The sequence below is a fragment of the Manduca sexta genome, chromosome 20 (genome assembly GCF_014839805.1).
Source record: "Manduca sexta isolate Smith_Timp_Sample1 chromosome 20, JHU_Msex_v1.0, whole genome shotgun sequence".
In the NCBI taxonomy this organism is placed as follows: Eukaryota; Metazoa; Arthropoda; class Insecta; order Lepidoptera; family Sphingidae; genus Manduca; species Manduca sexta.
This window is the reverse complement of record NC_051134.1, coordinates 13,242,459-13,257,759: the sequence shown is the minus strand read 5'-3', so window position 1 is coordinate 13,257,759 and position 15,301 is coordinate 13,242,459. Positions and strand designations below refer to the sequence as shown.

The window sequence follows — 15,301 nt, the reverse complement described above, 5'->3', positions numbered from 1 at the left end:
CACCTGTATCACTCGTTAGTTTTTGCACTTGTGCTACCAACTTTGTGATTATATCGTTAAAAAAGGTGGATTAGGCCCCATTTTTTTAGTAGATGTCTGGTGGATTCGTGACAGGTGTTACTTTTAGTGTGAAGTAATTTTTTGCGGGTTCGACAAAAAAAGAGTTGGCAGCACTTTGTTTCATTTGTCAGTTGTCAGTTCTCAGGGGAATGAATGACCAAAGAATGTTTGTTTCGTAGTTTACAGCGTGTGTGAAGTTTATCATATATCTTACATTTCTTTGCCTAATATTATGAAATTAGAATAGTTTTCATAGTAATTTATTAAAACAACTTCAGTGTAAACCCTAGATGTTGCAAAAATGTGGACAACAAAGACGTTTTTAACCAAAACAAAGCGCGGAAACATAATAAAAGTAAGGTTATATTTTATAACTATTTTAAAGTTAAGACCGAAGTTTTACTTGTACTATTATTACCTACTTGCTCTTATTTACTTCGTATTTTCTACCATTAGCGAATGTTATGAATACATATATTCTATTTCGTTTAGTGTTTGATTGGGTGGTTGAACTGTGCTACTGCAAATCTTTTCATACATTTTAGAATTTAAAATGTTCTCAGTAACTAAAAAGTGGGGACATCACGGTCTCTACTTTTAATTAATTTTAACTTTTATTTATGATAAGCAATAATACTATTATGTTGATGTTTTGTAATCCTTGAGAGTTGTTCTAATTTGCTCACTATTATGTTTCTGTTTTAGGACCATGAACTAACTGTACAAACTACTTAATAACTATTTCATGTAATTTATGCCATTTTATACACCAACATGTTAAAGATAGAATGAACAGAAAAAACACCAGCTCCCTTAGAATATCCCAAAAATTGTGACTTGTAGGTTAATTAATTTTGATATTTGTGATTGATTGAGAGACAAATTAAAAACGCAGACTGCCATGATGTGATTATCATGCATACTAACGGGACTAGCATTCAGTGTCAAACAATATTTTTGCAGATTGTGAGGGAACATTACTTGCGGGATGATTTACTGTGTGGTTCTGCCGCTTGCAACACTTGCCCTCATAAAGACGATGAATTAGTTTTGGAGTCTGAACCAACATCCATCTGCGCATTGTTTGACTACCCTCACTATTTGATATTGGACACAAATGTAGTTCTACATCAAATTGATGTTCTTGAAGAAGATGCATTGAAAAATGTTATAATTCTGCAAACTGTATTGGAGGAAGTGAAACACAGGAATACAGCAGTGTTTCAGAGATTGTTAGAAATAATAAGCAATAAGAATAGGAAGTTTTATTCATTTGTCAATGAACACCATAAGTGAGTTTTTTAATATTTATTATCCAAACTGTTATAGAATATAACAGTTTTTTTTAATTGAATGATATTATGTGCATACAATTTTCTCTAATGGTTTATCACATTCTTGGGTAAAAATATGATTGTAATTCTGGGAATATTTTAGGCCTCCTTGGTCAAATATAAACATAAATACAAACAAACTCTTCGGTTTTATATCATAGTATAGATAAGACGGAAGCTGATTATGTTCTTTAACTTTGATGATTTGTAAAATTTTATAAGAAAATTAATAAATCTTATTTTACCAATTATGTGCCTACAACATGTATTCTATATTTTATTAAATAGGAGAAAAATAGCCCATGAAGCCGAATACCAAATAGTAACTGAATATTCATTGCAAGTCCACTAAAAACATTTTGTTTGATTAAGATTTTTATTATAAGATTAATTCATAAAACTGCATCCCAAAATTATTTTTGTTTCAGTATATTTGGAAATTAAGTACTTATTTGTTGTTATTGCTACTTTATCCCTTTTAAATTCTATTTAAGAGACACTTACATTGAACGAAATCCTGGCGAGAAACAGAATGATAGAAACGACAGGGCTATTCGGCGGGCCTCTGCATGGTATGAGACGCACTTGAATATAAACAGTGTTGTTGGACAGTCTCCGAGGATAGTGTTGCTGACGGATGATGAAAAAAACAGAAATATTGCTCAAAATGAAGGCATTGTGTGTTGCAATGGTACTTGAATTTGTTTAAAATATTGTACAATTTAAATACAAGATTTTTTACACTTATTAATAATGTAACTTTTTAATTATTTTTTATATTTTTAAACAATTCAGTGGAAATTAAATTTTATCAGCGAATTTCATAATACATAAATCAATTCTAGTATTGTCTGTGCAAGTATTGATGTTATTCTGGGTTCAATTCACAGGATAAATAATACCTTCCCGGGGTTGCTTTTCTGATGGGCTTAACCTTTGTCAAATGAACACTGAACTATGATCATTACAAATAGCTTACATGTTTAGTTTAACTGTCAATGTAAGTGAATTGATCTATATTTACATCTTAGGAGTAACGAGCGAGCTCAAGTATTTTAATTGTAGTATGATTTATTTACAGTCAAAGATTATATAGAAAATGTATCAGGGTTTGTTGGACTCAGTGATAAGTTATCAAAGAATGTTATACCGGAAAGTTGTTCAAAGGACGCTCTGTACCCAGCCCACTTGACACCCACACAAGTACACGAAGGTATAAGGAACGGCAAGCTTTATCAGGGTACCTTTCATGCGTCCCGCGATAATTTCTTGGAGGGCACTGCAAACATCAATGGATTTGATAAGCCTGTGAGTAAATTATTTATTGTTTTCATTTTGTTCTCATTGATTAAGATGATATCTAGGGTATATCAATAAGGTTGTGTTTATTACATTGATAGATGTGGTACAGGTGCAGATAAATTATTTAAAACTTATTACTTTTTGCCAGAATGCTTCATAATGTTTACAATGTTGTAGATAAATTTCTTCAACGCTTTCTTCGCTACAATGTATTATTTATTATAGTAGGTTTCATTCACATAAGATTAGATTTATTGTTAGAAATACAACAATATAGTCATGTGTTTAAACAATCTCACCAGATCCTACTACAAGGGCACATAGGTATCAACAGAGCTGTAGATGGTGATGTAGTTGCCATTGAACTTCTACCAGAAGAAGAATGGCGTAGGCCTAGTGACATTGTTTTAGAAGACAAGGCTGATGACCCTGGAGATTTTTTGGAGGAGGAGACCCTTCTTTTAAACTCGGTGAAAGCTGATAAGGCGAAGGAAGAAATCACTCCCACAGGGAAAGTGGTTGGCATTATTAGAAGGAAATGGAGGCAATATTGCGGTATTTTGATGCCGAGCCGGTTACCTGGTAATTTTTCTTCTCTTAACACCATGGAAGTATGAGTAAATTACATATGTGTAAAAGAAGATGCAGGCAATTTAACCTCCTATAACCCGTGTCATTTCAATGTTCTTTGCTAAGAAATATTTAAATACAATTGCTGTAAGAAAATTCGCATCTACTTAATTCCTTTATAGTTTATGCCCTTCTTTCCATTCATACATACATACATACATAACATCACGCATTTTTATCCCCGAAGGGGTATGCAGAGGCGCAACTAGGGCACCCACTTTTCGCCAAGTATGTTCCGTCCCATGATGTGATAGGGGGCGAGCCTATCGCCATATCGGGCACAAATTCCAGACTCCGGGCTGATACTGAGCAGAAAAACCCAAATATCACTTTGCCCGACCCGGGATTCGAACCCATGACCTCAGAGCGCTATTGTACCGGACGTGCAATACAACTACGCCACCGAGGCAGTCACTTTCCATTCATATGTTAACATATTTATTTTATTCAGCGTTCATTGTTCCCAATTGGCAGCATTTCAAAATTATTTTTAATTTAAAGTTCAGCAAACGCATATATGCCACACCTGTATGATAAAACTGTGATCGAGTTGTTGATTGTGAAGGCGCGACGCGTCACCTGTTCACGCCGGCGGAGAAGCGCATCCCGCGCGTGCGCATCGAGACGCGGCAGAGCGACGCGCTCGCGGCGCAGCGCATCCTCGTCGCGCTCGACTCGTGGCCGCGCAACAGCCGCTACCCGCTCGGACACTTCGTGCGCGCGCTCGGACCCATAGGTCGGTACACTCGCGCACTAACTGCCACACAATACACGTTACTCACTCCGCACTACTATACACGCAGCACCGAGCGCACCGGGGGGAAGGGGGCGGGGAGCTAGCACCCGGGGATTCCACATAAGTACTTTATATTCCATATACGTTTTTGTGTAATATATTAATGTATTAGGACCACATATATGAAATTTTTGCTTTGTCCCCCCTAGAGCAAAAGTTTAAAATTGCCCCCCATAAGTTCAGAGCTAGGGTCGCCCATACAAATAACACATTAACTAGGTTTGCAAATATACTTGAAACAATTAATAACGTTAATTGATTTACGTAAAGGTGACAAGAACGCGGAGAATGAAGTAATCCTTCTAGAACATGATGTACCTCATGCGCGATTCAGCGAAGCTGTGCTGTCTTGTCTGCCTCCAGATAACTGGACGATACCCGAAGAGGTAAGCATTGTTTTTGATATTCGTGTCCCTATCGTAGGCACACCTGGGGTGGGGAATAGAGGTTGTACTCATAAGAATTTAGCACCCCAAAATGTTGAGGCATCTAATTATTAACAAATCTATGTGTTTTTTTGTATCTCGACTCACTTTTTACCTGGACTGGGTACGCCTATGCTATGTTCTTGAAGGCGATATTTTTTAAGTCCAATTGCTTATGATGGGACGTTTTCTTTATGCAGGTCGACTTTTACACAATTCGTTTTGACTTTGATATATTAAGACCTATTTATATTTGGATGCTGTCTGTCAGATCATAATCACTGTTAGATCATAATCATCGATCCACGTCATCCGTTGATAAACTCAAGTTAACAGAGGCGTAGCCAGGGGGACGGGGGTCATGGCCCCGCACTAGTTAAGGCCGCCATTGAAATGGGTGCGGTAAATTTTCAATATATAATATGTGCGGTAAATAAATATTTTTTTTTACTCTTAATTGTATAAGACTAAGTGTTGGTTGCGGTTCCATGCGCCCGCGTTTCCACAGCAAAAGTCCCTAAAACACTACGCCAACGGCATTCATTTTTAGAATCTCATTTTAAAAAATCCATTGTTCCATGGTCCAACTAGTGTGTCAAATTTTATCCAAGTCCTTTAAGTTTTTTCATCGTTTTCATATTTTCACAAAGTTTAGAATTTATAATATTGGTAAAATAATAAGCAATATAATATGCATACTTAGATAGATTATCCGTGTAGGTACGTGTTTTGATAGTTCCAAACATATATTTTGATCGACACGTGTAACATGTCATGACTTGATTGATTTAATGAATATATTCATAGACACGAGTAAAGATTTAGAACTTAGACGTGACTAGAAACCGGTTATTGATGTGTAACTATATTGATATTTTTGCGCGCGACCCATTAATCATTTATCCCAGAAAAAATTAACCTATATTTAGTGTTGCCAGACGTCCCGTATTTTCCGGGACGTGCCGTATTTTAGGCTCATTTTGAAATGTCCCTGCGGGTCAGACTGTCCCGTATATCGATCGACCTACGATTGACAAGTACTCATACACGCAACGTTTGCATTTTCGTATACATATCAATATGGCACGGTTTTTAATAAATTTAATGGTAAGCGAGTTGATATCTGTTTTTAAATACGATTAGAATTGTATTGGTTATTACAAATATGTTCAAATGAATAAAAATATTTTAAAACTGACTCGATCCTCGAAAAAAAACATGTCACAAAATAATTTTGTTTCCTATATTTCCGGGTAAAGACTGAAATTTCGTATTTTGCCGATTTTTAAGCATTTGTCCCTTATAGGCTTATGAGTTGATTTATAATAAACATCTGTACAAAGTTCATATAGTCAGAGGCTCTATTCTCTCGACGGGGGCATATAAACAAGGGACAGCTTTGATAGCAATTTAGGAAAAAGAGTTAAAAATCTCATATTTTGTTCACACCTATCCACTAGACTTTCTTAGTCACTAAGGTGTCCATTCAATAGAGCACCGATTCCATTGCGAATACGGATTTGTCCCCGTAAATGGTTTAAGGCCTCTCTGACCATATGAACATCTTTGCAAATCTTTATATACACACGATAAATATCCTATTATACTCGTATGTCTGGATTCATCGTAAGACATTAAATAATATGTTTTGTGAAGGTCGTTTAATATTACAATATAATGTTATTGACCTTTAGAACTAATAAGACAATACAATAGCTTGTCATATTTTTTTTAAATATGACCATAAAAAATATAGCTGTGATGCGGTTGGCAACAAGAATTGAAATGCCAAAAAAAATTTCGCGTTCTATACAATCACGTGTCTGGCAATGATTGACAATGAATAGTTTAAAAATAAATAAAGGAATGACAATTTTTTCTCTTTATTTTTTGGAAAGTTTTAGAGAACATAATTTTTTCGGTACCATGACATGTCTTTATCTAGGTGTAAATAATATTTTTGATTTTTAAGAACATATCTTACTTGTTTTATCATGATGCTTTTACCATTGAAGTGTTATGTTAGGTGCGAAGTGTGCAGAGGCAGTGCCTTCTCATTTCACTTAGCTTTGTTCCATGATTACCAATTTTAATAACAATTTTATTCTAGGAAATAAAAAAACGAGTAGACCTCCGTTCGACCTGCGTGTGTTCCGTGGACCCGCCCGGCTGCACGGACATCGACGACGCGCTGCACGCGCGCGCGCTGGCGGGCGCGACGCGCGCCGGGCTCAAGAGGTTCGAGGTGGGCGTGCACATCGCGGACGTGACGTACTTCGTGCGCCCCGACACGCCGCTCGACAAGGAGGCCGCGGCCAGGTCCACCACCGTGTACTTGGTAGATCGAAGGATCGATATGGTTCCAGGTAATTTGTAACGTAAAATTAAACCAACCTTTGAAGATAATATATTCAATTAGGTTTAGAAAAAAAAACATCTAGGGTTGGATCCGTTTGAGGGTCACTTTGCTCGGTTATTGCGCTGACTCGTAGCCGGTAGCGGCTAGTCAGGTAGGTATAAATAAATAATGAATTTAATTCACAGTGGCGTGACAATATGTATATCAAGATCATTTTTATTTATTAATTGATAATATACAGAAACACGTGCGTGAGCGCTGGCACACACTCCCACAGGCACACGTCCACGCAGGCATATTGTTGCTTTTTTCCTGAAGGTGTGGGCAGAGGCGCAAGGAGTGCACCCACATTTCGCCTATAGTCCTATCAGATAAAAATTCTAGTTTTTAGACTGATACTGAATAGAAAAACCCTATGGATTCATCTAGTTTAAAATTTCATGAAGTTTTTAATGGATCCTACAATACAATGTTACTAATTACATAATTGACCTCCAAAATCAGTCATACAGAATAACATATAAATAAAATATAGCTGACGTGCGGTTAGCAACAAATATTGTAATGACAAATAAGTTGTTTTCGCATTGTATTCGATCACGTGTCTGGCAATGATTGACAATGAATAGTTACAAAAAAAAGTTAAGTTATGACTACATTTTTTTTATGCAATTTATTATTTTGTTCGTATTTTTCTTTTTTTCCTGTTTAAAACTGTCCACTACTGAATATTAATAAATATATTTGTTCGTGAATTATTGTACAATTTTGTGTAAAAATAAAAAAATAATTTTAAAAATCGTTTTATAAATGACCGGTGTCATAAAGTATCAAACATTAAAAAAAATATACGTCGAATTGAGAACCTCCTCCTTTTTTTGAAGTCGGTTAAAATTTGTGTTTTTTTTATGTTTCCGTTAGATCTGTTGAGTTCCAACTTGTGTTCGTTGCGCGGCGGTGAAGAGAGACTTGCTTTCTCCTGCGTGTGGGAGATTGATGAAAATGCTAACATTTTGGCCACGAGGTTCCACAAAAGCGTCATAAAGGTAAGCTTAGCTATATTTTTATGTACTTCGGTAGTCATGAAAATAATTACAAAGCCACTTATGATTATAATATGTCCTGTCCTAAAAAGTAAAAATGCTTAAATGAAAAAAAAATACGCATTGAAGTTTCTCTAGTGATTGCGGGTATTTGTGGACGGCGGTATTATTTCTTTGAAAGTGCTGGAGCATTAGACAAGATGCCTCTATACAATCGTTTCACCCTATGAAAAAAAGTATAGGAAACATTCTAGCGAAAAGGTTTTTTTTTCTGCTTTGAATGACGACACTAGCTGGCCGTTTGCATGATGAACAGTAGAAACACCATCCAACACCATGAATTACAAAGTATTGTTTGATATTCCACTGCGCTCGCTATCCTGAGACGTGAGATGTTAAGTCTTATCATGTCCAGTAGTTACTGGCTACAATGTCCTTCAAACCGGAACACAACATTGACACGTTGGATGGTGTTTCTACTGTTTATGGGCGGTCGTATCGCTTGCCATCAGGCGAACGGCAAGCTCGTCTCGTTATTCAAAGTAAAAAAAATAACTAAAAAAGTTATGACCAATTTGCAAAATAAAACGATAGTTATATTTCGTATGCTGTCTTAACATTTTTGGCATTATCACTTGCAAATGATGTTTAGATAAAACTTATCGGTTTAGCACTGACCTCGGTAAGCAAAACTGATTGTATTCAGGTTTCGGAAAATCATTATGTAAGGTCGCGATAATTTCCATTCTTTCCAAGGCTATTCCTTATATCTATATTATCGATGTTTTAAACCGCTTTTTACGTCATCGACATAGATTGATATCGGATTATTAGGATTCTAAATAAGCTTTAAATATTTGTTTTAATAGTACTATGTGTATTTTATCTTGCATTACTCCACATATTTTAAAAATATAAGCGAAAGGGATTAACTTGTGAAATTTAAAAAACATATGTAATGGATCTCTTATTCATATTCAAATAAACAATAGTCGAAACTATCCCGCCCTCATACTCGTGTATTGTAACTTCTGTACGACGGGATCAACAGTGGCTCGCATTGTAGTACCCCGAACTATGAAGGTCGACCAGTTTAATCTCATGAACCCACGAAGAAATTAATTAAATACATAGATAGAGAGATGTAGGAAATTATTGATATGCCCTTTGTAGAAAGGAAAATTTTAAGTTTTAATATAAAAATATTAAGGCGAAGTATTATTAATAAAGCGGTCATAGAGTGATTGGATGAAGGATTAGAAACCTTCACATCCTCGTGACTAGAAATAAAAAAAATAATGGTAAAATCATCAAGATTGGTTTTATTTCAATAATCGAAATTTAAATAAATAAATAAATAATAATATATAAAAAATAATATCAGCCCTGTATTATATACTTGCTCACTGCTGAGCACGGGCCTCCTCTACTACTTTTTTTTATTTCAATGTCTAACTACAAAGTAAAGTAATAGTTATATGTGAACGTGTCCAGTCAGCTGCGGCGATGACGTACGAGGAGGCGCAGCTCGCGATCGACGACTCGTCCCGCGCGGACGCGGTGGCCACGTCCCTGCGCACGCTCAACGCACTCGCCAAGCGACTCAAGCGCAAGCGGCTCGACCAGGGCGCCCTGCTCCTCGCCTCGCCAGAGATCAGGTTCCAGGTGGGTCTCATAGATAAACAATCTTAATCGAAGCTTAGATTAGAGAGAAAACTTGCAAAAGTCGACTTTCGCGAAAACTACTCAAAGGTATCCATTGAATTTATATTTTGATAATTTTTTTGTCTCCAATCCGGCGGTAAATTATAATTTATCAGATTCTTTCTGACAGCCTAAATGATAGTTTATCGACTGTTGTCAATTGGCAACAGGGGCCTTATTCTCTATCCCGCACGTTATTTTGACAGTGCGTAACAAGCACGTAACACAACGCATCATGTTTAGTACTATAGAAATTTGGCTTACAGAATACCATTCCACGCACATTTCTCGAAGATAACATGACACGGCCGCGTTACGCGTTTACACTACCATACAGAATATGGGCCCAGTAAACATTTTTTTAGTGGCGATAAATAGTTTGGGTTTTTCTAATTCTAATCTAAAAATTGGTGATCTAGGATTCTCTCGTTTATTGTTACTAGAACAAATGTACTCTTGCTGTCATCTTTTCGACGTCTAAATGGAAAACCAAAAAATATTGAGTTATGATTTGAACACTACCGTGGCGTGGAATTATTTATTTGTATGGTGTTGACAAAATCGACCTTTCTCACATTGTAGGGGAGTATATTGGACCTAGATGATCTAGGCGAAGTTTGTGTGCACTAGTATGTTCCTGCCTAACCAAACAGGGTACAGGCGTGAGCTTATTTATTTTTTTATTTTATATATTTATTGACACGAAAATTATAAAATTAATGGTATGGTATGGAATTAATATGTAAAATTCTAAGATAGGATGCATGTGAGCATTGTATTACCTTTGTTTTTTTAAATCTTTACTATTGTATAACAAACTCAATGCAATTTTAAATGCCTTGGAAATACTGTGTAATATATACGTATCAAATTTTAATTTCCTATAGATTAAAATACCAAGGTCGCGAATTGTGTCTAATTACTTATGTTAATTTACACAATAAATAACTCAGATAATTAATTATCAGTTATTATTCATTGCATTGGAACAAAAATTGCGATTACCGATTTCCGTGGACGTAATGCGTCATCACTTACGAGATAATAGCGTCGGGACTTATCGTATTACTCTTGTAATTTTTTTGCTTCTGTTACGAATGATTTATACAATAATGTATTGTGATAACAATGAATCATAAGTTTTAAATTTGTGCACTATGCCATGTTATAGTATATATGCACTGAGCTGGCCACCTAATTGTCACATCGCAGGGGTGTAGCGCTGCATTTGTATTATTATGTATTGTATTCACCAGATGTGACAATAAATATCTTTTCTTTCTTTTCTATATATCCTTTTATCCATGTGTGACGCCATCCTGTTTTGGGCAAATTTTGTTAGAAACAGTGTTGACCGGTATAGTATTAGCCCATATAATCTATCATTAGATCTATCATCAAAGTTGCGACTTGGATGTCCCTAGTCCGAAATGTTAGAATATATTGTGCTAAATTAAAATAAAACACGTGCAGTACAATTGTTATTATTTTAATAGATGCACATATAAATAGTCACATCATTTTTTGCTACGAGGGATAGCAGAGGTGCAAACAGGGCAACTCTTTTCGCCTGTGTGTTCCGCCCCATGATAGGGGCGAGTATATTAAAATATTGGGCAGAAATTCCAGACTCCGTGCTGATTATAATGAGTAAAAAATCCAATATCACTTTTGCCCGTCCTGGAATTTTTATAAATATATATTTTTTTAATGTTTTATTATTACAGGTGGATTCCGAAACGCATGACCCTATAGAAGTGCAGGCGAAGAAACTGGTAGACACGAACTCGATGGTGGAAGAGTTCATGTTGCTGGCCAACATCAGCGTGGCGGAGAAGTTGTTGCAGGACTTCCCGCAGTGTGCACTCCTGAGGAGGCATCCCGCACCCCCACCTGCCAACTTCGACACCTTCCTCAAAGCGGCTAGGCAACAGGCAAGATATTTATGTGTCCCTATATAGCAAAGTTATTATATCGTGTGGTTTCTATTATACTATGGGGGCAAAGTTTTTTTTTATAGCATAAGTTTGTAAATGATCCTTCCGATATCGGTAGCCTATACGCCAATATTTCTACTGCCCATAATATCCTCGTCTACAATATGAATAAATTCATAAACGCGCTGACGCTTCTAAAGTAAATGGTGTGTCTATTTGAAAGGAAACAGACATAGGAAAGGAGTTGTTAGAGTCTTAACTCACACTTAGTCTCACACATCGTACGGAATGTAAGCCTTCTTTCCAACTCGGTTTTTGCCGGTCTGTGGTATAAGCCTTATAAAATCTTCGTATTCCTCTTATAGTAGATATAAAAATACACATTTTTGCGTTTAGAGTTGTGATTCATATACTCGTGAACATGTCGAAACATGCGCCGTTTAATGGCCGGATATGTCTGTTCGTCACTGTCCGGTCGGAAACAAAATATAAGATGAGATAAAAATTGCGGAAGCTACGTCCGTTGCGCAAAGTTCATTATAAAAATCAATTGTTAATTAATACAGTCGGATGTTGTACAATTTTATCAGAAAATTTTATATAAAAACTATAAGATTTCAGTTCATTCACTAATATATTATGTGCCATTGACTTATGTGAGCGCGTTATCGACATTAAAAGTAGCCCATGTATTAACTTTATGTAATACGTTTTTATATTTAACCAATCATCGAAATGTAATCAATGACATAAGCCAAATTGGTTTATAAACTTCCTAAAATTCTCGAACTTCAGGACCACATCTACAGTATTAGTGGAATATTTAGGGATGGGATGGTGGTGGAATACTTAGGGATACGAAATATTAATATTCGTTCATCGATGTTGCTAAGTGCAAGTACTACAGGGGATTAAAGATGAAACTGATTTGATTATGTAGTTCTATATAGATGATGTCAAACGTCTGTCAGAACAGACGATAAAGGTTTCAGCTTATTTTGAAAGTGATTTATTATTGTTTTTGTAATCAGTTGTGGAGATTTTGAATAAGATTATTGTAGTAAAAATAATGGAATACTATACGTGAAATGAAAAATACGGATAAATTCAGAGAATGTTTTTATATCATTGAGCACTTGTTTTACACGAGTTGACATAAGACATTTATGTTTTTAATTTTTAAATTATATTAGAACAAGAGGTTCTACAACAATTATAATATATGAGGAGTGCACTTCAAACTATACATTGGTACCTATTTTCTTTATAAATTAAGTTAAAACAGATAAATTGAAAAGTATTTTTCCATAGGATATAAACAACATAATTATTATTTATTTATTTAGTATATTACAAACCCGAAATTAGTTTGTCGAGAATTATTAGCACAATCCATTGCCCTAATTTTTAACATATTATATTTTATCCTAAAAGCATATTTAAAATTCGTTAAGCTGGTTAGCTTTCGTATTGATACAAGTTCGGCGCATGTCAGTCGCTCCCTGATAGCTATTACTACAGCCGACCGCTACAAGCACTTCCTTGCCCACCCCGCGGCCCCGCACACGTCCCGCTCGTTCCTTGCCATGGCGCGGGCGGTGTACTTGATTTATCAATTCCGCGGGAGTTTTCATTGTTACTATTATTTTTGTATTTTTATGTGATCTTTTACACCAAAATCAAATTAGGGTGTTTCGGCTTTGCAGTATACAGCAATTAAAATTAAACTATTAGAAATAAGAAAAAAAGTTTGATTTTAATGTCTAACATTCGCGTAAACATAAAAAATCATTGAGTATACAACAATTTATCTTATATATGGCCTGTGGATTAGAGGATTCTGGTCTCTGGGTATAAATGCTTGGAGCAACTACTGTTTGGGATTTTAAAATGATTAGCCTGGGACTAGATCCTCCAAAGTAAGTATACGTCATGTTAAAGTGGTAGGTCGTAACTTTTGCATCTTTCTTATGTCGACGCTCTATTTCGAGCCTACTCCCTTAAGGGTGCAGTGGTTTAATTTGGCGAGACTGTAAAAAATTATGCCAATCCCACAGTGGTGAGGAATAAAATCAGGTGGAAGGACTATTATAGAAACAGTGCACGAATCCTTGACCCCAATGATAGTAATGTAACATTAAACGCTTACCCACCAAACCTGCCGACATGCCGAGAAAATTTCGATGACCTTATTTAGAAAAACCGTTTCGGAGACTTGCTTTATTTTCTTCATATATTGCACTTTGTACATATTATCATGTAAAGGCGGACTGATTGCCACACCTGCATTCTCTGCCGGTCAACCTGAGTTCGTACAGATATAAAAACATAGTACGTGCACGTGAATACATTTAAGATACATACATACATACATACATACATAACATCACGCATTTTATCCCCGAATGGGTATGCAGAGGCGCAACTAGGGCACCCACTTTTCGCCAAGTATGATCCGTCCCATGATGTGATAGGGGGCGAGCCTATCGCCATATCGGGCACAAATTCCAGACTCCGGGCTGATACTGAGCAGAAAAACCCAAATATCACTTTGCCCGACCCGGGATTCGAACCCAGGACCTCAGAGCGCTATTGTACCGGACGTGCAATACAACTACGCCACCGAGGCAGTCGTAATAGTCGTCGTATACATTTAAGATAGTACCTATAAAAGACAAAATCTATATATATATATATATATAAATGAATACCTATTTCCCTTGGTCACGCCATCACGCGTGAACGGCTGGACCGATTTCACAATTTTTTTTGTTGTGTTTGTTATTGTCAGGAAAACCTTCTTATGAAAGAGAAAATGTAAGAAAACGAAAATATTAATTATATTGTATAACTGTCAATTGTTTGAAATAATTGTCAGCGATTGACAGAATGCGCGCTGCAAATTCATAGTTAAGACGGGACAACGTCTGTCGGGTCAACTAGTTTATATATAAATATACTCACTGATGTTTAGCAATTGTTTTAAATCGCTTACACAATCCAGTGAGTTTTCGGAGTCGCAAAGTGATGCGGCCGACTAGCCTCCGGACTAATTACCTACATGAAGTATTATTTGTTTTTGTTTTCTCGCCACGTGTATCCTACTTTTATTATCACTGTAGGTGAGCATATAAGGTATATGTGTCAATAATTGTACTTATGTACTTTCCTTATTTAAATATTTTAATCGCATTGAAGGTCGAATTATTCATTTCACGATAAAAATGTGTATGTTAATTGTTCTTATTCTTCTCGTACAATTATCTATATCTATATCTATCTTCTATCTATCTATACTTATAATAAATCTGTAGAGAGGTCAATTCTGTACATGAAATATATTTCCAAAAAAACTATCAGGGGGTGATTAGGGATCGATACTGATGCCAAAAATGCAATTAGTAAAATTTTTGTCTGTCTGTCTGTCTGTCTGTATAACCGTTATAGAAACAAAAACTACTCGACAGATTTTAACGAAACTTGGTACAGTTGTTTGTCCTACTCCTGTGCTGGTTATAGTATACTTTTCATCACGCTACAATTTATAGGAGCAGAGCAGTGAAGGGAAATGTTGGGAAAACGGGAGAAGTTACTCCATTTTTTAAGCTTCCGTCGCGTGTGCAACCTTAATGGTTAAAGCTACACAGAAATCATGTATGACGGAAATGTTCTCCTTAAAATTATGTAAAAATATCCCACGACAGCATATGT

The 15,301-nt window shown here is 36.0% G+C and overlaps 2 protein-coding genes across 3 annotated transcripts in view; one reads left to right on the top strand and one right to left on the bottom strand.

The window, feature by feature from the left end:
- The window catches only part of LOC115456418, a 344,631-nt gene that overhangs the window by 281,291 nt on the left and 48,039 nt on the right, over window positions 1–15,301 (bottom strand). The gene's annotated exons all lie outside the window — the stretch shown is intronic.
- LOC115446893 (exosome complex exonuclease RRP44) overlaps window positions 182–15,301 on the top strand; it is a 22,409-nt gene continuing 7,289 nt past the window's right edge. Inside the window, exons 1-11 of the mRNA XM_037440584.1 lie at window positions 182–415; window positions 1,024–1,352; window positions 1,889–2,085; window positions 2,476–2,702; window positions 2,999–3,278; window positions 3,892–4,062; window positions 4,393–4,508; window positions 6,658–6,913; window positions 7,828–7,952; window positions 9,444–9,614; window positions 11,381–11,587. Coding sequence (XP_037296481.1) covers window positions 362–415; window positions 1,024–1,352; window positions 1,889–2,085; window positions 2,476–2,702; window positions 2,999–3,278; window positions 3,892–4,062; window positions 4,393–4,508; window positions 6,658–6,913; window positions 7,828–7,952; window positions 9,444–9,614; window positions 11,381–11,587 — 2,133 coding nt within the window. The 5' untranslated portion in view covers window positions 182–361. The remainder of the gene's footprint in view (window positions 416–1,023; window positions 1,353–1,888; window positions 2,086–2,475; window positions 2,703–2,998; window positions 3,279–3,891; window positions 4,063–4,392; window positions 4,509–6,657; window positions 6,914–7,827; window positions 7,953–9,443; window positions 9,615–11,380; window positions 11,588–15,301) is intronic.